Source organism: Temnothorax nylanderi, unplaced genomic scaffold, assembly GCF_030848795.1.
Source record: "Temnothorax nylanderi isolate EJ_2023f unplaced genomic scaffold, tnyl_v1.0 TNYL_tig0230_pilon, whole genome shotgun sequence".
Classification (NCBI taxonomy): domain Eukaryota; kingdom Metazoa; phylum Arthropoda; class Insecta; order Hymenoptera; family Formicidae; genus Temnothorax; species Temnothorax nylanderi.
This window is the reverse complement of record NW_027249292.1, coordinates 137,464-163,992: the sequence shown is the minus strand read 5'-3', so window position 1 is coordinate 163,992 and position 26,529 is coordinate 137,464. Positions and strand designations below refer to the sequence as shown.

At 37.0% G+C, this 26,529-nt stretch overlaps 1 protein-coding gene and 1 long non-coding RNA gene across 2 annotated transcripts in view; one reads left to right on the top strand and one right to left on the bottom strand.

The window, feature by feature from the left end:
• Nucleotides 1-33: 33 nt before the first annotated feature.
• The window catches only part of Bif (protein phosphatase 1-binding protein bifocal), a 39,626-nt gene continuing 13,130 nt past the window's right edge, over nucleotides 34-26,529 (bottom strand). Inside the window, exons 2-4 of the mRNA XM_071717931.1 lie at nucleotides 17,031-17,204; nucleotides 2,731-2,920; nucleotides 34-2,405 (exon numbers count right to left, since the gene is read on the bottom strand). Of these exons, the coding sequence (XP_071574032.1) occupies nucleotides 2,176-2,405; nucleotides 2,731-2,920; nucleotides 17,031-17,204 (594 nt within the window). The 3' untranslated portion in view covers nucleotides 34-2,175. The remainder of the gene's footprint in view (nucleotides 2,406-2,730; nucleotides 2,921-17,030; nucleotides 17,205-26,529) is intronic.
• On the top strand, nucleotides 11,296-26,205 carry LOC139779545 (uncharacterized). Its single transcript, XR_011719922.1, has 3 exons — nucleotides 11,296-11,568; nucleotides 24,784-24,941; nucleotides 25,651-26,205. It is a non-coding gene; the product is annotated as an uncharacterized lncRNA (long non-coding RNA).

The window sequence follows — 26,529 nt, the reverse complement described above, 5'->3', positions numbered from 1 at the left end:
GGAAATTTATAGATTAGAGTCCTGAGTAAGAAATAAGGAGTAATTGTCTCTTTTATTACTTCGATATTTTGTAACACATAGACAATACATCACACGATACTTTTATATATTTAAGAAGGTAATAATATAGATCCAAGCTTCAGTTATTAATAGTCACCTCACAATCGTTTCCACTCATTACTGTTTACTCGAAATGTGGTATTTCGTGATTCTCTGTACAACGGTAATTTACAAAACTGTTACACAGCTCTCCTGTATAGAGTAAGGAGATTACAATTGATTAATTAATTGACAAATTAGAAAAAGAAGATCTATACGTATACAGTTTCAATTTGGAATGTTGCACAAACGCAATCCGACTTGCTTCTTGCGATATTCGTGTATTGTAGCAACGAGATACAAAGAGTATTGACGACTTGCTGGGTCTGACGAATAATTGGAAATTTATGTTTTACACTAGAAAAGATTAACAAAAAATATCACAGTGTAAGACACAACGCTGTGACACAAGAACAAGTCTTTCAAACAATGCGGTACATCACAAGCTATTCGGTGAACTGGTACAGCATCTAAATAAAGTAAATATATTTGAAAATCTAACAAAACGCGGCAGCGGTTCACTTTTATAATGCACCTTCGTAATAAATTATCTTTTTATCGCATTTTCTCGCTTGAATCAGTCCACTGTCCAAGTAATAAAATCGTATTAACTACATATCGTTACAATCATACATTATTAAATACCTACACCTACACGATTCAAAACAATGTTTTCGATTATCCGTGGTAACGCATCCGAGATGCTACATAACTAAACGATACAAAAAAAATTAACACAAAAAAAAAGAAAAGAACAAAAGTAATACAAGAAGTACAAGAAAGCTGATCTTAAAGCAATGTAATTTTTTTTTCGAACTTTCGTGATTCAATTAACTTATCTTGGATGGCTCTGCAAGACCCATAATAATTTAGTATATACAAAATTCCCTTAAAATTAATAATTAACATTAAACCGCCGTTTTCTTCTGCAACTCCTATGCTGGAAAGCTATTAGTTTTATGTATTTATGATCCTTGGAAAATAAATGCAAACTCAATATGAAAAGACGCATACGCTGTAATGGCTTATCTTCGCATTTGCAAGGCATAGTATGATTTGCCATACATTCGATACAAATGACGATGTATTTTGAAATTTACAATTCTTACAGTTTTGTCGAACTGGAATACTTATTGTACATATACATTATTAAATATACTAAGTAGACTTACGTTCTACTTTGGCAAAAACGTTTACAAATCTAAACTCGAGCTGGTTTTTTTCCTGAACTTTTTATTCCCCCTCCAATTGAATCTCAAAGACATTCAATCGTTTGCCTCTTTTTCTACCAAAAAAAAAACTCGCATAAAACCCTGGCCTTTTACTGGCAGCTTGAACACTCACAGCTTAGCACTAAAGTAATCTCAAAAAGGTTACAAAATTCTCGATTCTCCCGTCGATTTTTATCTTCTACCTTATAAAATATGCCAGCAAGATGATATGCTCTGTTTTTATCTCTTTTCCTCTAAGCAATGGAGTATCAGTCGCCGGGCTCTTCCTTTCGAGTGCTATTATAAAAAAAGCAGCACTATATAGCGTATCTTGGCAGTTTCGATGATTCATCGTGTAGGAAAAGTCCGCTGATTTGACATAGCGTAACGATACAAAGTAAATGCATATACTTGGAATGATACTGTTAGTTCTTAATCATCTAAATAAACTTCGCTTTCAATACTCGACGCGTTCATGAGCGGAGATTGCGCTTTTGATTCCTTTTCATAATTAAAAAAAAGTTCGCTTAATTTAATGTGCATTTGACGATAACTTATCTGTGGTCCGACATATCGTCCGGTCACGAACGCGAACGTCTTAAACCTGTTTTCTATGAAAAATTCGCTTTGTATGGTTATGTGAGCATTTGTCGTAAATCTTTTTTTTTTAATATTAAAATTTATTATAATATATTGATTCTCTTTTGCATTTGTGTGGTTTCTCGCGATCTTCTCGCAGCTAGGAAAAAAAAGGAATACTTATTGTTAGCCTTATAAGTTTCATTCTCGCTTCGTTCGTTCGTTCTGTTGGCGCGGAGGGACGTTGAGCTGCTGATGGTAATAAGGCATCATTCTGCATTTCTTTTCAATAAAGAAGATCGCCGGTCGTCTCCGAGCCCCAAGCGCCCGCGTCTTGAGCCGGTCTCAAGTATTCCACTTCACTCGCATTCTCGGTTTGCCCGGTTGTCGTCGTCGTCGTCGTTGTTGTTGCAGTCGGGGCGGGAACCATCAATATGGCCCTGGTAATGCCCAGCTCGAAGCCTTCCGACGTCAGGTCCACTTTGCTTGGTGTGTAACTGGCTAGTCCACCACCACCTGCGGATAACAGGCATTAAGTAGCATTATGTTCATTTTGCTTCTATCTATTCGTCTATTTAGTTTAGCTTTTGTTTATCGATTAAATAACAGGATTATTGAAGTTAAACCCCTGAGGTAAATTTTCTGTAATTTTGTCAACAATATCTCTGGAATATTTTGAGATATATATTAATTTCAGCTCGTTTTAACTACTTAATTATGATATTGTTAATAATATTAATATTATAATTATAATAATTATTAATTTCGATATTGTTATATTGAAATAATTGCAAAAATGTGTTGGCAAGCTGCAAACGGGAATTTTCAAGTTTGACCTTACCGAGAAGGGACGGCATGTTCGTCGTCGAGCTGGTCGTCGAGGAGATTTTGTTGTTGCACGGCGTATACTGTTTCTCGAGCGTGGAACTAGAAGTCTCGCCGTCCACGCTGCTGGTCTCACCTTCGAGGATCGACGCTTCGCTGGGGTATTCGAAGGTGCGAGTGGCGGTGTCGTCGAACTGTATTCGATTCTGAAATCACAACGGTTTAATTAATCCGCTGTAAATGAGCATAATGCGAAGCGATTTGCATGGAACTATCGTGCGTTCGGCACATGAATTAATTTATGTGCACGCGCGCGCGCGCGCGCGCGCGCGCGGGCATGAAGAATCGCCATGGGTGCATTACTCGCCGAGGGTATTCGCATATGTAAACACGTGTTACGCATCCAGCGCGGCGATTTATGTTCGCCTTTTGCGCCTTCGGCAGAACAGTTATACGCGGAAAAATTTTGCGAGGCGCGCTTCGTGTAATAAGCGTTGCCGCGCGCGGTACAAATGAGATACGGGGAGAACAAACAACGGCAACCGCATGTAATGTAGCCTCGAATAACAGTAACCGGTCACACTCGATGCTTTTTCGACCTGTGAGCAGGTGAGTGGGGGCGATCGCCGTCCGTCCGTCCGTCCGTCGTCGTCGTCGTCGTCGCCGCCGTCTTTGTCTTCGTTCGACGTCGCACCGTCAGAGAAAGCAAATTTATCCCCTTTGCAGAGATGATTAAACGTCAGTCGTCGTGTCAATATGCGACAAGAATTTAGAAGATGATACTTGTTCTCGGTTTGGTTAAATATATCTTTTCCTCATCTAAAAATTCCCACTTCTTTTACGACAAATCATGTCTTCGGAAAGTTTGGAATCAGATTTTATGCAGAGATGTATCAAACACAAAACTTTTAATGCATCTCCGTCGAAAGGGTATAAGGTAAAATAATTCTTTTTGTTACTATTTAAACAATAAGTTATAACTCATATTTTTCTATGTATTCAGAGAGTTATACGTTCTAAAAACATTTCCAGAAATAATCTTTTCAAGTATATAGAGATAAGAATATTTGTTTATCCGCGTGTATACATGCGACATAGATATTCCACGAACGTATTTCGATTTGATATAAAGCGAAGATTTGCATCAATCCGCGACTGGCCACGTCAGTCCGGGCGATAACAGTACCGGCGATTATTTCAACTAGGGGTTGACTGCTCGCTTCGTATAATTATATACGTATGCACCGTTCTCTCTCTTCCCGAGGCGTCGTGAGACCTAAGACAAAAAAACCCAAATCGACAGGTCGATCTCGGACGTCTAGCAGGACGTTTCTTCGCGGGGTACGCGATTCCGAATCGCGCGCTTTCTGACCCGATTAAATCGCCATTCATAGCGCCGTTCTTTTTTCCTTGCCTCGTTTTGCGTCGTCGACGCACAGGAGTTCCCAAAATAAACGAGCACCCAAGAGACGCGAAAAGTCGCTTTAAGCGTTTACCGCGCTTTCTAAAGCGGCGCTCCACTTTTCCGGGAGTACTCCTCGTACTCCTCGTCGCGAATCGCAATTAGCATTTTCTCACCGAGCGAGTGAATGCGACAATCATGGACCGTTCCGGCTAGCTGGTTAAGTGGCATTAACAGCAAAACTTGAGGAACGAACGCGAGACTTTCCACAGTCATCTTTCAAAGACCCCCTCTTTCCCCCCGACGAGCGATTTTAAATACCATGCTTCAGTGCCTTGATTAGATCCATCTCAGATTCAGATCTTTTATCGATCGTTGAAATTGATCGTTGGCATTATTAAAAATAATTGATTGATCTTCTCGGTCGCGCGATAAAATTGATAATGAAAGAGAAAAAGTCTGATAAATACTCGATGATAATCGAATTGCGTACAGAAGAGGCATGCTGATTCTCTTTTACGAATGCCACTGTCTAATCTAACCGATAAGATATTTTGATTGAGTGTCGCTCTCGAGCTTAAGATGAAATCGAATGTTAATTTCGAATGTTAATTTTCAATACACTGCAATTACGCGGCTCACCGTTGCGTATTTCACGATTAAACTTGATTCATTGTTGCGTGCTTTGTAATTAAATATGATTTATTATTTCGAATTTCCATAAACGGTTCTGACCCGGCGGAAGTAAAATCCTTAAGGCTAATTATCTAGATATTTTAAATTGAATGTTGAAGCCCATTTTCATATCATTTGCACGACAAGTTAATCACAAATAGAGATGACTTTGTTAGATTATCTGAAAATGATTAAAATAACAAAGAAGAATATTACAGAGATACTAAATTAAATATGGCAATCTATAACTCTTTAACATTATTCAGTAATTCAATTTTCTAGTAAAGAAAAATATTCCATATCTTTAGATTTTAAATAAAGTATAAATTTTCGAACGTGGTAATTTTATAAAGCTTAGCATATATTAATAAAAATAAGAACTAATAACAATAAAATGTCCGAAATCTATATAAATAATGATTAAAATTCTGTGTGTGTGTATTGTATACCAGAAAGACAATTGTTTTTATTTGCAATTACGTATTGTATTAATTTAAATCTTTCTGCGTGAAAATATATCGCATATTCACGTTTCTGACAAAATTAATATAATTATATGCCTTGTGTGAGATGCAGAAATAAGAATAAATTTAGTAGTCAGTAACTAATGAGTGAATGTTCGCTGGTTGCAACCATTCCATGTAACAACTTAATGGATAGAATGAAAATCGCTGTTGCAGGATAACGTAACTTTGGGAGAATTTTTCTCCATTGGCAACAACAACGCCGTTAGAAAAGTGCCATGCTTTTCTAACGGCGCTGTAAGAAAAAGAACCCCGGGGCGTTCTGCGTTGTTGACCGTTTTCTCCTCCAATTTGCGATCAAAGATCGCAGTGTCTTTTCAATCGCGAGAAAACGCCCATCAGGAAAAACGGAAAAGAAGACGGCAGCAGGCAGACGGCTTTCTTCTCGACGAGGAAATATTGTCGATAAACATGACGTGACGATTGACGAGGAGCGAATATCAAAGTGAAAAGTCTTTGCACGATGTGTATTGATAGAAGTGTATGTGCATATAAAAAATTGATGTTAAACCGCTTCGAAAGATGCGTGCAAATCGTCACACAGAGCCGCGCGTCCATTAGTGTAATCGCTGTATTGATTTTTTACGCAGGATGCAGCGAACCTCGCAGTGAACTATCCCCAATCGATGAAGCGTGTTACGTACTGCTGCATTGTACTGCTGTGCTGTCGTAGAATTTCTAATATTCTTGAAATTTCTTTAAGAACTTTTTTTACTTCTCTCAAATAATTTTCTGACAAATATCTCTAAAAAAAAATCTTCTAACAAATATCTTTTATCTCGCAATGTACGTTGCAACCTTTTATTTAAAGATAAAAAGGAATTTCTAAACTCTCTTCCCAAAATCGTCCGATAGGGGTATAGCTGTAATATATAACTTACTTTTAACATGTCTCGCTTCTCGCAGGTACTGACCCCGTTCTTATCTTATCCCTTTTTTATCTTTTTTGGTAATTCTAAATTTCTTTCTCGAAAAATTGAACAATTCGCGCTATTTGTTGTGATTACTTTAACAAAGAGATCTGCCCTTCTTCTTAAGCGAGGATTCGTCATGAGTTGAATTCCTAAGTTATCGTCAGTAACTTGAACGTATCTTCCACTTAGCACACCACTGTATTGTAATCTTGCTTACCTACGTATCGCCTGGATAAAGTTTGGTCAGAGGACAGTTTTTCTACTTTCTCTACACTTAAAATATTATTGCGTTTCTCTACACGTAATAGTGTACTTTTGCTTCATTGGCATTTGCGAAAAGTGAACATTTTACCGCACTTTACTCGCACGCAAAATTGCATTAGCAATTCATCTTCTTGTTATTACATTTCGTTAACGTACTCTTGTAGCATTATTTCATATTTCGTCTCGAAATGACGCAGACAATTACAATTCTTTTGGTTAAGAAGAGAATATATAGAAGGAAATGTTTAGAAGAAAGCCAGAATGTTGCCATCAATAAATCTACTAAAAAATTACAAAGAATTCATCGGCGATCGAATTATCTAATAATATAACGATCGGCATATATAATGTGAGGTAACATTTTACGTTGGATGTTTGTCATGTTTGACATGTTTCACATTACGTATCTTTTACGTAGGTTTCGGAAAGTGAATGCTCGTACGAGGTAAGTGGATATAACTGTACGGAATCTACGCGTAATACTCTGTGCAAGAGGAGAATATCAGCGTGACCTTTGAAACAGAAGGGTACACACGGCTTTTGCAGCAGCCACGCTACGATATCGCTCTTCCTGAAATACGAAGGCCGTACGTGCAGCAGATAACGAAGGCACCAAGGGAATTTATGGTCTCTAAGCGGCGCGTATCCCGCCAGGATCCGCGTATCTCGGGGTTTTCAGCGGCAGTGCTAAATGGACGCGCACATAAAGGTCACGCCGCGCGGCAAAAACTGGACGCAGACGCATCCGTTATGTCCTAATAAAACGCGAGTAAAACGCGCAGGATCCCCTTACGCACATCGTGCACACGCTTCTGACGCAATTTAGACGCGACACCGCGCGATTGCTCGATCGAGCGAGTTGGGCAGGCCTCGGAAGACTGCTGTCGAAACATAAAATCCACTCGATAGGATAGATGCGATCAGTGAACCGATCACTGAATTATAGACGCGTTTCTGAGTCCGTAAGAACTATAATTATATTCTTTTTTTTAAATGTGGATACGATACCTTCACTTTTCCATCGTTTTGCAGTCATAGATTATTGTACCGTTATGAGACAGCGATTGTAAATTAATGCCCTTATTTATTCACGGTAAGAAAAAAGGTTTTAGTTAATACTTAACAAGATAAATCATAAACTTTTCCGTTTACTTTCCCATTTATATTTTCATAGATATATATATATTTAGATCTTTTCCTATTCTGATACGTCTATCTTATGACATTATTCATTATATTGTCAGCAATAAATCAAGCGACCTATCACTAAAGAATTTTTATCTACTTGGTATATTAAGAAAAAAATGTTCTGGATTTTAGTAAATATTAGTTTGCATACAACTGTGACTCCATTTACTAAAATAAAGAAAATTTTCCTTTTTATTAGTATATGTGTATTTACTAAGAAAAAAATATACTAATAAAAAGGAAAATTTTCTTTATTTTAATAAATGGAGTTACAGTTGTATGCAAACTAATATTTAGTAAAATCCAGAACATTTTTTTCTCAGTGTAGATATATCATAGATTTCACACAATAACATTTTGATTACGTTGTAAATATGATTCCTCACGCCGCACATATCGAATATTGATTACAAGATTACGATTCCTATACCATTTCTAGGTGGTAGTTTCCCTTCAGTTATCGGTAAGCAAGGCTATTAAAGTTTATAATCTTGTCTACAGACAAGGTTAATGACCGCTCAAATAATTTTGTGAAGCGATCTTATGTCACAAAGCAAGTGCGAGATACGAAGGCGCTCATTATATCTTTTTTTAAATTAAATTCACATTAATCGCGAAATCGCGATAGCAATGTAGAGACCGTCTGGAAAGATTAAGGCTATTTAAGTAATTAAAGCTACTTAAGTAATTAAATAAAATCAGAAGAATTCCTCGTCGCGATTTACGGACATATTGCTCTGGCGATAAAAAAATTTTAAAAGCAACTTTGTGCGGATCGTTAAGTCGTGATTTACGTAACGCAGTCGCAGAGCCGTTTCGTCGATCGTTCTTGCACGACACGAATTCAATTCGATCGTACCGGAGCGCGCGGATGGATCGCTATACGTTAATCGTCGCCAATTTAAATGCTTGACCGACGAGCGATTAGAATGTCTGCCGCGGACAAGGTGAATTACTATAGATCCCGTTATTGACTGGCGACGCTGCTGGGGAGATTACGCACATCCTACGCACGTCTACGCGCCGTTCAATTTGCATGTGCGCGCGGAACGACCTAGCCGATGGCAACGCATAAACGCGTCGTAAAAGAAGGAGAGACTTAGAGTCTGAACGTAAACCGATCCGCAACTGCTTTCATACAGATTCAGGAAAGGCAAACACGTAGCAGAATTTGTTTCGACTAGACGCACACAATCCTGATTTTATGTTCGTTTATGACAATGTTGCGACACGCGAGGCATTTAGCACGAAGGCAACTTTCTATCGAAATTCAAAAGCCGCGCGTGTGTGAAACTAAATCCGCTACGTTTAGAAGATATTTCTTTTTTTTATTGTTTTTATGCAATAGTTGCGAGAATAATGTATAATAAATCGGTAAGCCGGGTAACGCAACAGAATATGCTTGGCTCTTTGTGGTGCAGTCAGCACGTCCCGCAACGATAAAAATTGTTTAAACACGTAAGCTTAAATTCTCTTCAAGGATACAAAACTAGACCGCCGATGTTTCAAAACAACTTACGATCGATTACAATCAATTTGTAAATATACGCTCAACAAGCTCGAACTTCGCTGACTCAATTAAAAATCGCGCAGCATTACGATAGTGAATGTGATTATCGAAAAAAAAAAGGAAAAAAAAGACCAAGTTGAGCGAAGTTTAATCGCACAAATTTTGCTAAACATTGGATTTTTTATTACAAAGTATTTCTGACAAATCGTTTTCACCGTTCATCTTTATTGCATAAATTTTTAAATAAATTTTCTCGTCATGGAAATAAAATGATAATACATCTATTATTTTATATAAAACACTTTTCTTCTTCTTCTTATTAATTCTTATTATTATTAACCGCGAGGGAGAAGTGTATTTTCCACACTTCATGTGATAATATCTAATTCACATAATTCGTATGACGATATCTAATTTATCCTTTAGATCACAAAATAATAGTAATTGTACGTAGTAACGGTATTAATAATTGCAGTGATTAAAAAGTAATATCTGTACTATATAATTCTATGAACAAGCTCGCACTTATATTCACACGAGCCTTGAAAACAAATTTTTTTCTCTCTCTCTCAAATTCGATTCAACTCGCGATGTGTAAATATTTTGCACGTTAAATCTGACGTTGAAATATACATGTAATAGCGATCAAAACATTGGACACGTTGGCGACGCGTTATAATTGCTTAAAGCTTAAATCATGTTAAATGTTGCGTCTCCCATTTTTCACAATTCGTTAGATTGGTACATTATTATGGTATCGCGTACATTTCACGTATTATTCTACCCAACGAAACATCTCCATTGTTATTATATCATAAAAAATGTTGACAGTAAACTTTGCTTATGATGCTCCTAAGTAATTTACTACGCGATATATAGGATGATAAAAAACCATTTTCTTTTTGTTCTACTTTTTAATACGTACAAATAAATTATTCAATCAAAACGGAAATTAAAAAAAAAATCTGTATGCTACCGACGTTTTAAAATGTACCGTCCTCATGTACAAGATTATATACGCAACGCATGTTTTTATTAATCGTGATTCCATGCACGTCAAAACGCCGAGTCTGCAGTAATGTTCTTTTCAGGTCTGCAAAAATCTCCGATTAATTACCGTGATAGCGATTTTCGCGGAATATACTTTGCGCACCCGGCGGGAATTTCCCATCATTTTAGTTGCGGTGAATTGTAATGTCTTGAGCCGAACGAAAAGAGTACACGGTTAACCCCGAAGGATGTCATTCGGTCGGGTATTCGGTGTCACTCGGTATAAAAGTCGGGGCGAGTAACACGCAACCCGCCAGCAATGTACACCTTATCGCGGATATTTACGAGCATCGCATCAGTTATTATTTAATAGTCATGCATTAGATATGCGTTTAGCTAACAAGTAGATAATGCCGGTATTCATTGTACTTTAATAAACACATAGCACGCGAGATTTTAATTTGTTTCACAAAACATCAGGAATTGCACTTGAGGCAGTAATTAGAATGTATCGTTACAGATTAACGTAGATGTGAAAGCTTTTGATAATTCAAATGTAAAAGAACGCTAAGTGAATGAAAATTTGTATTGCGAATAGCGAAGTGCCCGGATCCAGTTTATTCGATCTAATTTGCTAAAAATAGAAGAAAAATCTATATTTTTGAAACTAAAAGATAAATGTATGGAAGCAAGCAAAAATGTTCTTCTACATAAAAGAAATTCATATTATTTTCGTAATTTTTCTCTTTTAATAATTTATTCAGCAGAGAGTTTGGATCTTGATAAAAGAAATTAAAATTTTAAATAAAATAGGAAAAAGATCATTAAAATAAAAGCTTTTTCAGTTACCAATACAGCAATGTTTCATTTACAGATTACTTTTTACCGATACGAGTATCACGCAATAAAAACGAATAATGCGATAAGCCTAAACGTTTGAATCTTTCAATATTATCTAACATGCGAATAATAAACGAGACGTAAATGAGAGACGCGGTGCAATCGCGTTCATCGAATGCGCGCGTAATACATTGCATAATGCCCGCATACCCACACATGCTGCTCTACCTCTCGCAATTAACGGACACGAGCGTGCTCGTTACGTGCGTCGCGTCACGCGGTTGTCGCGTCACGCGGTTGTCGCGCGCGCGGGCGCCAAGTCACGCGTAAATTACGCGTCGCGATCCTTTTATTACCGCGATCCCGACCGCTATTGTCTAACGCGTGTCTAAAGCCTCGGATGTGGGTATGTAGGTATGCCCGGTGGCACGTTTACGCGAAAGAAAGAAAAGAAAACGGCGCGCGGTCGTTCACGTCGTGTGCGAGACGGAAGAGACGAATCTCGTTCGCGTGTTCCTCGAGTGATACTTTGTTGACGTTGTATCAAGTTAAGTAATTTCCAATTTATTTACCGTTCACTCACGCCGGGTACAACTATATACGTTTGCAGGCGCTAAAAAACCACCAACGAACATAAAATAAATACGCGAAACGTATTTTAACAGCGAAGAATAACACAGTACCGAAATAAATCACAACAGGATAAGAATTTTTAATCTTATCTGTGTGATCTTTTTCTTATTTCAAGACGAACAAAAGAGAGATATAGGTTTCGCTTTCTTATATAGCGCTATTTTTGTAATCTTTGCCACCTGCTTTTGCGACAGAAACCATCAACTATCATTCCCCACGAATGCATAATGTGAAATAATGAAATATTCCATTCTATTTGTCCATTTGCATTTTCGCGAAACGTAAAACTCGTAAATCGACGTTGACTCACACTCTGGTTACGTCGTTACGGTAATTTACAAATTCATTATGCAAATGGTACACCGTCGCCTTTCCACGAGCAATCTGTTATTATCATAGTTTTGTAGGAGACGTGGAAATAGGTCTGACGCTCTCTTGAGAGGTGCCTCAGAAAGTACTTAAGTACGAGGATCATAAACGAACGCTTTTTTTTCTTACGGGTCGCGATAGCGTGAGAGAAAAGCTACGCGGCGTCAGGCCGTGCATTACCCTCGCGGCCTTGCATAACGAACTTAACATAAAATTCAGGACTCCTCGCTCGCGTGTCTCATTACGACCCCTTGTTCCCGCGCGGAAAAAGTTTCTCACGAGGAACGTACGTCTCCTTCGATAAGCCATTCGGTCTCGTAAGGGTCGCTCTCTTTGCCCCGATTTTCCAGCGCGGCCTTACGCGGAAAGGTTTATTACTCGCGGGACAAAAGTATTCGCCCGTTAAATCGTGTTTGTCGGCGAAGTGAAACTTTGCGCGACGCACAGAGTGAACCGTAAAATAATACAAAGTGAATCGTAAAGCACGCATTTTATCTCGACGTGTTTCAACAGAAAGAAGAGAAGAAAATCTTGAGGAGCAAATCAGGTGATACATGCAAAAATTTGGAAGAATTAACTTCGTACTTCTATTAAAATTTTGTCTGTTCCCCACTCTGACGAAATAAAACCGTAATTAAATTTTCCATTCATCAGGAGTTACAACCGAATTTGTTAGGGTAAACTCGGGTAAGATGGCCATACAGGAAAGATGGCCAACATATGTTCTTTCAATCTCGCCATGAAACATCGAATGAACATAGGTTGGCCATCTTTCCTGTATGGCAATCTTACCCGAGTTTACCCTATATAGATAAGACGAAAGTATTGATACAAGTAATATCGATGAACATAAGATGGTATTATCATTTTATGAACTCAAGGTATTTGTCGAATATATTCTTAGATGCTGTACAAGTTTCTGCGTGAGACTTGAAGATGCAAAATAAGCGTTAATCTCGAAAGCATCGGCGGCATTAAATCGTATTGCAACTAAAGTACAATAAAATGAAGACGTAGCGCAGAAGTAAGAGGAACGAGTTTCCTGCTGCGAGAGCAAGATATGCAGAGACGATAGCACATACATATGTGCAAAGAATTCCTTAGATATGCCTTCAAGAGAAATGTGTTGAAATAACACTTCGGTTGTATCTTAAGCGTATAATCTTTGATTAAAATTTGTATTTTATTTCATATATATATTTAACGATTATTTAATATTTTTCCTGAAATTTTCGACACGTTATTCTTGAATAGACAATATAGGTGATGGCATTAGTCAAAAACATGCCAATTGCAGTATGGTTATATCGTATCATCTATTTGTGACAAAAATAAACAAATATTTTATAAACGTTTCCAACAGTATTCAAGAATAAAAGAAGCGATATAAACTCCACGACATTCTTGAAAAAGAAAATTCCTCCGACAGGTCAAATTAATTAAACGCAAACGTATAAAGATAAAAAAAGAATAGCATTCTAATTATGCATTTGAAGTTAAGACTCCTGTTAATCTCGATCTTTGCCGCGTGACTCAAATTTTTCGCCTTTCTCGACGCACGACGAACGCGCGACTAAATTCCTGTCTGGATCGTTGATCCAGGAGCAATGCCCGCGCTTTTCCAACCGGGACTCATTCCGCCGATAACTCGCGGAAAGGAATTCCGCGTCGCGCATAACGCGCGATCGGTTATTCCAGCGTTTCCATCAATCCGACACGGTGTAGGAACACTGAAATAAATCCAGAGAGAACATGACGCAGCGTCCGTGGTGCGATCCAGGAAATATCAACTCTCCCGAGACGAATAGCGAGATCGTGTAAGAACACAATGGGCAATATAAAACAGAGTGCTCCAGAGCTGTCGGCGTTGCCTTTATGTATATGAATTTCTCGGCCAATGTCGTAGATTTCTCCTTAATAGGAATGTTATGACACGCATCAGCACTCACAATAGATTAAAAAACATGGAAATTGAAAAGAGTCCAATTTCAGAAACAAGAATAGCGAGACCCCATTTTGTGAACAATTTCAAGTTTAACAAAAGTTTAATTTGAGTTGCCATTCAACATTTAATATTAATTGGTTAAGCAACAACGCGGTCAAAAAAAGCTTAATATTTTGGCAGAAAATACAGATTACATCAAAATATACAGATATTTTTTTTCGAAATATTCTGCGATGTTTTTCATGGTTTATTTTTTGCGTCTGCTGTATCACAGGGAGCAAGTGTCCGGTGGAATTGTTCACCAACGTTTTTCCCATGGTGCACGGTAGATTAACTTGGTCGACGAGGCGCTCGAAAATCATTGCCGGCCCGCGGACACGATACTTTTACTTACAAATTGGTATTTTATCGGTGTTGGTAATAGAATGCCTCCCATCGCGACGTCACGTCAATGCGCGATCGCGTGAGAAAGTCGCGAATGAAGTAAAACGTCTGATGATTGGATGCAAATAATTGCATCTTTTATGATTTAATGGAAACTATTGAAAATTCCGTAAGAATCGCTAAACCTAATTAAACACGATTATTACAGAGATTAGATGCTCGCGAAATGTATTTATAGAAAATGTGATTACATTTCTGGTTAATATATGTGACGAAAGTTGTATTGGTATTGATTTGAATTAACGCTAAGGTACCTATAATAGAAATATTGTCAACCAAGGTACAATATTTGCAAATTGTTACGAGCAATCCTGAGGATTCATATTATTTATCAAAATAGAAAAGACGTAAATACAAAGAAACGGATTTAATATTATATTATTATAAATATTAAGATTAAGAAAATGTGAAAAGAAAAATAGAAATATCCGGTTGAAAAAAATGCACAATCGCGGATTTACATCGGTGAGAGAAACAGTATGTATTATAAAAATTGATGAAATACTGCGACACGAAATATTAATTATCGTGGACATTTGAATATAATTTTAGGAAAGATTGTCGATAAATAACTTATTGTAATTTAATTATTACTCAAATATAATTTATTTTTCCGGTGAAAAAGCATTTTAACCATCAGCTAATTGACATTGACATTCAGACCTGTTAATCTCGTGAGCTGTTTTGCAAATTCGCTGTTTTCACGTTAATATTTCCGCTTAAAATCGCTTCGTGTATATTACCTTGTCCGGAGGTGATATACGGTAGCTACGCGAAATATCGTTGCGCTCCCGGTATCAATATCAATATTTATACATTTGCGTTCGGCGGAACACGATGCTAAATCCCGCGATACGTTATCGGTGCGGCGAACGTCTATATTACAACATGTATGCATCGTGCATTATTGCGGTTCAACCATTTCCCGTACGTTACGTACATAATCTTGCATCTTTTATAAACGACGCTTTGTTCGCTTATCTGCCTGCCGTCGATCGGTACTTCGATAACAGATTAAATCGAAGTTACTCTGCACGAAAAAGTCTTAATTTCCTATTACTGCGCAGTTCGACACGATGCGCGTGTTCGATATTTTAGCGCTGATAAATTATTATACGTCGCGCATAATCTTAAGATATAGATATCCAGACGCGTTTAAAGTGCCTAATAAAATAATACAGTGCAAAAAATTCATGTCCTATTACAATTTCAAATGAAATATAAAATCTACTGGATATTATAATAACCGCGGTGATCAACAGTTATCAAATTGCGCAAAGATCGTGTAATGTCTAATTAAATGTATGTAGGTATACCAAGATTAAATGATATTTCGAAAACAAGACAATCCTGGGAATTCCAGGTCTGCAGGAGTGGAGGCTGAGAGTTTTTCATGTTAATAGGGCCGTACAAAGCACGTGACTAACTTTCATTTTTACGAATAAGAATAATCTTTAAATATATATGCGATATCCCAATACAAAGGTACATATCGTAGATCTATAGAATAATATCAATAAATTTTTTTCCAAAGATACACAATCTTTTCTCTCTTATATTAGCCGTGGGCGAGGAATGTTTCCGTCAGCAGGGCGCATGTAAGCGGAATAAACCCGGCGTTTCTGGCGCCGAGAGGCGTGAAACCGACATTTGTCATCACGAGCCAAAAATATATTACGTGATGGCATGGATTAGAGCCTCTCTCTTTCTCCCCACTGCAAGAAAAAAAGTTTCCTCGGACTCCACGTGGGAGTTGGACGGGCGCATTGTGCGTCCGATCTCACGAATGGTTCACGAGGCAGATTTTCTCACGCCGCGCGAGCGATCTTGAAAGTAATATTACGCTGTGCGCTTTTTGATTTAGTAAGGTAGCTGGGTCACGATCCGCGAATAATGGCGGTGCTATGCTGATTAGATTAGACACAGATATAACACTGCACCTTATCGGTATAAATCAGAAGATCGGTAAGAGACGCTGATAAGGTCCTTCGTATTGGCATCGATGCGATGATTTGAATAGATAACTGGGTTTTTACTGTTTTTAGGTGGCTTTGAAGTTATTTCCGGTTGACATGTTACGATTTCTTATTTATACTATTTTGCTAATCTCTGCTGATAAATTTGTTCTACCTTTAATTTTTTCATTAAAACGTAAAATAGAAGAATTCAAAATTGGAGATTACCATTGCTTTACTAGCATATATAATAAAGATGCCAGGATTTCACGTTCTCTTAACTTGTTCGATTAATTTTCGATGTTTATGAAAGATATCTATACGTTTCATATTTTTAATTTCGCATCAATTAAATTGTTTTTCTTTTAAATCTCCTGAAGTAGAAACTATCTTATTGTAAATTATTTGTATCTTTATACTGTTTACATTAAATTGATATAATTTTTTAAAAATTCTATCCTCTATGAGACACGTTCTTAATGGAATTTTTTGTTGTAAAAACTAATGCGATTGCAAAAATAAAGAAACAAAAACATACAAACAATTATGTTTAAATGTTTTGATATTGATATTGACTTAAATTGTGATGCAACTTTTCTCTCTGTGAAACCTGTTCGAGTAAAGCGTCGCCCGGAAAAACTGCATAATTAAAAGTTCACTCACCTTATGATTTCGTGGCGTCCTCGAGAGGTTGCTGCGTCCGTTGATGAGAACATTGTCGTTGAGAAACGACACGTCGCAGGGCGACGGTGGACCCCCGGAGATTTCCCACTCGGCGTCGTCGGTCGTAGATGCATCTAAAGTAGCATCAAGGACTATAATGCTACCATCACCAACCTGTAAAAAAACGATAATGATAGCAGAATATGATGAGTTTTGAAAAAATGCTATCATACAAAAACATCATAATAACTTAAAAAGGACAGACAAGATGTAATGATGTCCCAAATATATTTTAAAACATACATATCTTCTCTTCATGTTGTATTAGAGAACTTGAAAATTTATGAAATTATTTTCCCTGCATATGATATAATAAAATGAATTAGTATGAAATATTAAACTTTGCTTTAAAAAATTATTTAGTAATACGTTAATATTTAGCTTCACACATCTCTGTCTTTAAATTAAATTAAAATCTACTTAAATATATATTTATTACAAAATTCATCTGCGATTAACACTATCAATTTTTAAATCGGTATGCAATTTCGATAAACGAAAATGAATATACACAAGATACAACATTTATACTCTCAGTAAAGTAATTTTACTTTCTTGTTTGTTCAATTCTCAATTTAACAAAGATTTAACGGAAATATACGGTAAACGCCTCGTTATCCTGATTTTCAGCGCTACTGTAAACAGAGTTTTTAATGTTGTTTGAGCAAAATCGACTTTTTCGCGAGTCACACACGTAAATCTTTCCTGCTTGCGAATGTAACATTCTGGTAGACTAGGACGTGCGTTCGCGTTAGACTCGAGCGCAAATAAGCGCACGTGCAAATACGCAATCCTTTACGACCCGAGAAACTCCCGCGGCGATTCGGGAAAGTTTCCGCGTGGAAATATGAGGGTCGAAAAAACGCACCTTTTCCTAACCTACATTTAAAGTTAACGTCAATTATGCGAGACTGACAGCGACTAATTTACAGTTCGCGTGTGTTTGACGCAAACAGATTCATCAAGCTTATTTCGCTCGTGCAGGATATTGACAGTAATATTCTTCGCTGAATTTTATTTTACTTTTTAAAGATTGTTTAAAATTTCACATAAAAATTGCACAATAAATAAATTTTTTTTTAATATCTCAAGAATGAAATATTGTTTAATCAAATTGGAGTTTAATCGAATTGGATATTTTAGCTATTTTAATTCTTAAAATTACGTATTGTTAGATCAATTAACCATTGTCTTCAAATCTTTGAAGATAACATTAATTATTTTAAAAACGTAATTATAAAAACATAGAAATTGCAAATACTGGGAATTTTTTTTCTTTACTTCTTGGAAGTAAGGACCGTAAAGCGAAGACATCCAAGTACCTACACGATCCGCATCTCCTGCATCTTCCTTTATTTATTTTTCTGCAGAAAAGAAGACTGAAGAACTCGTTTTCCAACCAAGCATAAAATGTGTCATCACAGTTAAAAAAAAAATTCTTCGAAAAAGTATTTTCGTTGCATGTACAATCGAGCAAAGTAAATTACAGTCTGCATTGCAAGTCTGTTTTCTCCACGTACAATTGCAAATTATCCTCGAAACGATCTTCGGAGGGGGCGGGAGGGTAGGGAAGAGGACCTGTCCTGCGATGTTATTTTTCTCCTTTTGTTAACAATGGAGATATTAACTGTGGACGATTCGATCGTGCTTTCGAGCGTGCCGTGACGACGCGACGGTTACATTCACGCGAGACGTCAGTCGGTCATTACGGTTACCGCCTTTCATGACTCTCGTGAATGGGCATCCTGCCGAGTCGAAGAAAAGAGGGAAACGCGAAACGTGAGTGATACAAGGTAATATGGATAAACACTCGGTTCGCATCGAGCCGTCCTTCGAGGGAGGGGGCCTGCTCTCGGGCTGTCTCTTTCTCTCTTTCTCTTCGGTCGAGTAGGCTCGTTCGCGAAACAGGATATGCGAAAGAAATGCCATAACTTTGTCGCGCGGACTTTAGAATTATCTGACATCTGTCGTCCGCGCGGACATGTGTTTCTCGTTCCTTCAAGAAACGTCACATTTATTCTTGTTTACGTGCAGTGGTATTTTCGAAATATTAAAATTACGACAAGAATGTTAAATTGTGGAGAACAATAAATACAAATATAATTAATAAAATACAGGGGAGACGGCTGGTCTAGTGGGTAGAGCGCCAGATTCGTAATCCGGAGAACCGGGTTCGAATCCCGCTAGGCCGATGAGAATTTTTCTCAGCAAAACGCTGCCCCCCCAATCTGGCGGATAGATCTCAAAAGGATACAGTATCCCTAGATGGAAAACTGGGCTCCGTCTTTCGGAAGAGACGTTAAACCGTTGGTCCAAAAGGGTTAGGAAAGGAAATGGTAATGGTAGTGGATGAGAGTTGAGTAGGGTTGGGTACGTCCCTTCAAAAACGCCATTTAATTAATAAAATACACACGGACATTTTGTACAAAAGTGATTTTTCGACGTTTTAGAACATTCTAAACACTTTGCTAAAAATACTTAAAAAAAATTTTTTTCACGAAAACAAAGCTTCCTCTATGAGGAAGCAAAATATATTATATTGTTAGATGACCATTAATCTTTTGGAAAATATAGGTTTAAATACAGATATTTGATTTTTAAATAAAAATGTATTCGTTGCGTGTAACGTTGATATAAAAAAATCGGTAATGGCAATAAATAGTAATTATTTTTGAGATGTCAAGTTTGCTTACCATACTATCATGTAATTTTATTTATTACATTAGTATACAAATACCTTTACTCATTTTCAATATTTTACACGTTTTTGTGACAATATATATAATAAATAATATTTCTTGCGCGAAACTTTCGGTAAATTCCACGTTCACGCGGCGGAGATCCGCGTGTGAAATCGAGTGGCCTTACATCGTGACGGGACGATCGATTTCCGGTCTACTTCCGGCGATCGCCGCAGGGGGATCGCTCGGCGATCGACGATTTTCGAAAGTGATTTTTTTTGTGGTAATTTGCCTCGCTGCTCCCTCCTTCGTGTCGCGCGACGATTTGGGTTGAACGTTCGTTAATCCAGAGAAAAATGCGGTCACGGATCATAAGACGCAGCCGCATTACGGACGAGCAACGATCGAGGACGAGCAACATAATATCTGTATTTGAATATAAAACATGGCATGCCGATGCCATGTGCCGGTGAAATGAGACGAGCGAACAAATATGCAGCGATTCCGTGTCGGAAATCTATTATTTCCTTGCCCCGATACGTACCTTGACAAAATCTGTAATTTGCGGAAGTCCTAGATAATGTTCACGCATCTAAGTAAAATGAACTCTCGGAAGTCACTTTCTCCGGAATACAGAAACCTCCGGAACGATAGAGTTTCAACAATAAAGACATTGGAATTTTTAAAACATTGACAATTTTGAACATTGACAATTTAAGAAATTGACAATTAAGTAAACTTGGCTACTAAATTCATGTGAATAGATAATACCATTTTTTTTTTCACGCAAAACTATTAACTGAACTATATTTGAAGAGATTTCTAATTTGTTTTGGTTATCCAAATATTTAATTTTAAAGATAGTCGCTAAGAAACTAAAAACTTTGAATGTTTATCAAATGATATGTCGGTCGAGAGAAAGTGCACAACATTTCTCCTATAGAAGATATCCTACATCTTATGAAATTTTCTGTTTGACTTGTAATTTATCTTAAATTGTTAAGCTGCTATTAATAAATTCGCAATATCGCAATAGTAAGTAAATTAAAATATTAATCATTATATTAATATGTTTATTGTTCCCACTCAGCAATTTTGTGAGTTGGGCACCAAGGAAAAAGATTTATTAACTTAAGCGTGTAAGCTTTCCGTCTGTATGTAGATTTCATCAGTAGATTTCAGATTAGTAATTGTTCGTGATTGATTGCAGCGCGAGAAAAATGCAGCGCGTTTTATTTCCTCCAGACTGTTAACTGCCGCAAATTAATGTGTCGGATTCATTACGCAGGTAATTTCTGTGGATAAAGTATCGTGAGAAAAAAGTGTGAACTCGGCGTCTAGCGTGTAATCTCGCATTACGCCCAAGCAAATGGGCGGATTAAATCTGACAAGTTGGCATTAACGCTAATGCAGAACAACTTAAGTAAGCTGCCGATCGTTGTCGCGTGGTAGTGATTAGTCTAAGCGGCAACAATGCTCTTCGTCTCGGGTCTCGGTACATATTGAAATATATTATCCGCTTACGATTGAAACAGCGAGCGATGACATTACATTACTCATATATGTATCGTAATTATGCTCACATGTGCGTGACACCGTATCGCGGGAGGGAACTGACACATGTATACGAGTTTTATAGAAAAGTAACGCTCAATTCGAACAAAATACTCGACTTACGGTAAGGTCAATAAACTAATAAAGGCTATTTTAAAAATATGGATACGTTGGCCCGGAAGTAGCTCCGGAAACATAAACCAAAGGTATAGATACACACATCCTGTATTTTGACACGTTACTAGCTCATATTATGTTGAGGTATAACACGATTTTCATCCGTGAATCTGCTAAAAGCAGGTCCGGACATCGCATAGAGTAACGTAATTGTCTGGTAAATAGCTATAACTTTATTTCTCGATATATTAACCCTTTTCTTTTTTTCTTAATTTCACGTTGTAGTCTTAAATTCTCTGAAACCACTCGATAAATTATATTTATACGCTCATTAAGCGGGTAATTTTAACTAATTCTTCGCCATTTAAAATTTTTAGTCATAAAAAACTCGTTAAATACGCAACAAGAACTACAAATATCTCGTAAGATCGGAAGTTCCAGTTCTGCAAGTAACGCGAACGTAAAATGACTGGACAAAAATGAGATGCCAGTTTGAAGAGACATCGGAAGAATGCATTAATAAAGGAGGGAAGTTGCGGCAATGAACCTGAGGATGCGGTCCCTGACTCCATGAGAAACTCCCAGGACGGTTCTTTCCATTATTCCGGCCGCAGTAAAGTATCACTCCCGCAGGTGGACCTTGAACCTACGAGGAGAGACCATCGGTTGTCGCCTGACAGTTCGCATGTGAACGCACTCTACGCAGGAGTACGCCTTATACGCACGCGTTACGCTTGCACGTGCAGCGAGCGGATCGACGCGTAAACATCCTACCATCCCCCTCCCGAGACACAAAATAATATTTGCAATATAACCGTAAAAAACACGGGAAGTATGAAATCATTGGCATCATAACACGAGTTAACTAACATAAATGTATCTTAATTTGTTGTGAAGATATATCGCGAGACTGCCAAGAATTTCAAGATTTCCATTACATCATAGTCATTGTTTTTTAACTAGACATTACGGAAGATTTAAAAAAATACTGACCGCAACCGAAACAATAGTTTGAAATCATAAACAACAGAATGTTACCGATTGTCACAGAATAAACTAAATTAAATTTTAGAAACATAAATGATTAATGCACATTTTACAACTTAAAAAAAACGTTATGAAAATTGCAGAAAAAAAATTAAACGATTAACTGAAAAATTATTTAGATATTAAAAATATTTAAAAAAGATATACAGTAATTTTATAGTAAAATATAGACATCAAACTGATTTATAAACGTACAACAGACTTGTGGTATTACAACGTTAAAGACAATAAAATATGACCGAAGACAAAAATAGTGGACGCAGTTTTCGATGTCCATATTTTCAATTAATTTTTTTCTATATTTATGGCTTAAATGCAGTACTTGAAAGTGCGGTATGCTGGAATTCCGGTTCTCAGAAGGCTATTCTGATCCCCTTCCAACATAATGATACATTCAGTAAAAGCAAAAAATGTTACTTACAATCAAGCACTATCGATATAAATTGTTGCGATTACGTTAACTGCAAAAAATATTTTCAAAAGGCGGTTATACGATAGTGTGAGATTTGTAAAATGAGCTTTCCTAGATTACCCGATTGCTTAAAGTCGCAAGCGTACGACGTCGGGGTGTGTCTAATTGAAAATTATCAGAAACTTACTGCACGGCGTAATCGTTCTCATGCGCGTACTTCCTTTCGGTTTTACTGCTCACCCCAACGCTCAACGAGCTCATTTCCTCCCTCGACCTCTGATCCGGTTCATGGTCGGTCATACTCTAAGTCTTTCAAAGTATTTAACGCTTAATCTTCAGTAATCATTTAAAAATCAGCATCCGTTTTATTGTAATTACACTTATTTGTTAAAATAATTTTGATGGCTTGAGAAAGGCACTGCTACAAGCATGGAGATGAAATACTGGTCGATATTCGAAAGTTTTATTCATTATAGAATATTTTTCATGCAGTTCTGAATGCATTTAACCATTTTATAAAGAGTTCTGGCGATAAATATTATGTTTTAAATAAAATTTATGATGTTTCGATGAACACTGAATGCTTCACGCATACTAAATTAAAGCCAAAATTTTTTTATAAATAATATCGAGAGAGGCAACGTTTTCTTCTGCATTAGAATGCAGAATTATAATTGCAATAAATCGTACATTCATAGTATATTTTGTATTACGATGACCATGTTCTATATCTAGTCGCAGTCACCGGAACTACTTCCCGCCCACCCATGAACTTTATTAATGCGTGCAACGCTTCGTCAGCGAGGGATCAATTTACATGAATCATCCTAAATACGCTTGGTCAAACCGATCAAAGTTTACTGCGGAGTCGCAGCTGACTTTGTCATCTTTCAGTTTATCGCTGCCGTATACAAAAAAATTATAAGCTTTTTACGCGCGACGTCACTGGTAAAGGCCTTAATTCATCGCGCAAGCGATGTGCCATCCTCGATTCATCTCTCGATATAAATCATTCGATGTCGCGACATCGCGCATTAACTGGACAGATAATCAAAATTATCACAAGTAGCAGGCGATGCTGCTTTTATTGTTCATTGTTTGCTATATATGTCTATCTTCGTCTGTCGTAAGTCTATCTGTTACATTATCAGCTTCTTGAAGCCGTTATGTGCATCTATCGTTTCTATATATCCGACACGAATAATTCAAACTTTATAAAGCAGATACATTATGAATCGAGTTGTGAATCAACATGAAACTGCAATTAAACTGCAATTATTCGCTATACCTGAGAATGTAATGACAACATATTCTCCGCTAATCGCGATTCAAACTTTATAACATTGCGAAATCAAATACGTTGGTAAAAACACAAGATTTCTCTATTAACATCTACAGCTTTTCGATAATATTTTATGACGCCCTTTAATCGATCTTATGTTTAGTCTGAAATCCTCGTAAATTTCTTATCTTAGAGAAATCCTTAACCTTAACACCATTCTTCAGACATTAATAATTTTTCCACTATTATGCTTAAACGTTTATCATTTTTATGTTCGTATATCAAGATTTATAATGTTTATAAATCATGTATATTTTATTTAAAAGAAATACAAAAATTATAGAACAATTAGGTGGGGCTTTTATGCAGAGTTTTCTCGAGATATTATAGGTGGTATAAATTTAATTTTAAAAGTACGTCGTAAATTTTAAGAAGATGCAGCCGTAAAACCGATTTCAGCAAGATTGTCGAATTTTTGTTCAAACTACTTTCAAAACGAGTGACGCATAACCACAACATAAATTCGCGAATTCGAAAGTATTACCTGATCATACGAGATAACACAGGATACTGACAGTAGTCCTGCTGCTGTTTTCGCAGGAATGGAGCTCGGTCAAGGTCAAACGAGGTCAGGCATCTTGAATTTCACCGGGGAAACCCTTTCACGCCCGCTCACGATGGAGAACGACGAGATTTCACCATCGCTATCGAAGTCATTGAGTGAAGTCTTGCCTCGAAGAGGAAGGGAGAGAGAGAGGGTATAGTAACACGGAAATTAATTAGCTCAATTTGCGATGAGAAAAGATGTAGCGGCAGGTGCCGAAAGGCGTGGACCATTCCGTGATCCGTCATTCGAACGCAAAATAAAAATATGCGTGGCTCCAGATAAAGCATTTGCGGAGTATCCTAATTTTACACGCTCCAGTGAATATATTTTTATATTATATTCCGTATCATTACGAGCTAACCAAAGATCGAAGATCAAATTGATCTCATCATTATGTCATATTTGACTAACATGTTGACAGATAGTGACAGCCATAAAGCCGTTATATGTAAAGTCGATTTTGTGATATGAAGATTGGTTCCGCATACTTCTAAATTCTATGTCATCATGCCGAAATATTTAGTTATATTTTAACGTGTCCTTTTATTTTAAAATAAAAAATTGAAGATAAATTCTCGTAAATTTGTTAAAGTATTTAACAGAAAATATACGTTACCAAATTGCACGATAAATCAGACGAATATATGCTAAGGTTATCGAATTACCGGTACTAAAGTTACGAACATTCGTACAATTTATATGGACAAAGTACGCTATATATAGTAATTACATTGTAAATTACGGATACGATCTAAAGAGTTACGAAGCACAGTTAGTTAACAAGTTAACGGCTCAGTTAGATCAATGAATATTGTCCGAACGCGTAATAATGTTATGCACAAATTCAATTATTATTATAGATCACTGCTTTTATAAGGAAGATAATGCGGCTAATATCTCCAAGAGTGCAGGTGCGTGGCGGTTGATTACATCGCAAGTGGAATAACCGGTTTCGAGCGAAAAGAAATATCCGTTTGGATCATCCGGCACAATCAAAACCATAACAATGACACAGGCATTTTCTTAAATTAATAAAACAGTAAAGTACTCCAATAAATATATTAAAATTGTAATTCTATGCATAAGCTTACTCATTTAATTGTTTATCGATTTATGTATATCGAAATTACACAATAATCCAGCAAATAAGAAAATATTCTATATAGAAAAATATTATCAGTTATCACACACACAATTATATTACATCAAATAAACAATATATTTTTTATAAGCAATTAAAGAAGCGGATTTAAATTAGCTTCTGACTCTAATGTTACGTCAACAAATTGATCTTTAAATGTGTAACACTTGATCAAAATACCAACAAAATTCTTTCCCAGCAAATTTAATCTCTCTTGTATGTGTAACTGTATGGAGAAATTCGGAAATAAATATTTAATAAATATTAAAAAAAATCGTCTGTTGTCATGTACGTTGCGTGTCAGTACGATAGCGGCTGTAGACGTTAGATTGCAAAACGTTCGCTCGAGCGTGATATTCCTTAGAAGGCCAAGCGAAGAAGCAAACCTGAAGGATGCTAACGGACTTTGTGCTCTTCTACTGGGTGTCCCGGTTGCTACTCTAGGACGGCCATATACGAGAAGAGATCCGCGTATTATGTCGTGGAATGTTACCGATCTACGAGTTTCTCTCCCTCTTTTCCAGCACATCCGATCTCTAGTGCTTTGATGATCGATTAGATTTCTCGAAGCCCGAGATTTGCCATCAGCAAATTCGCT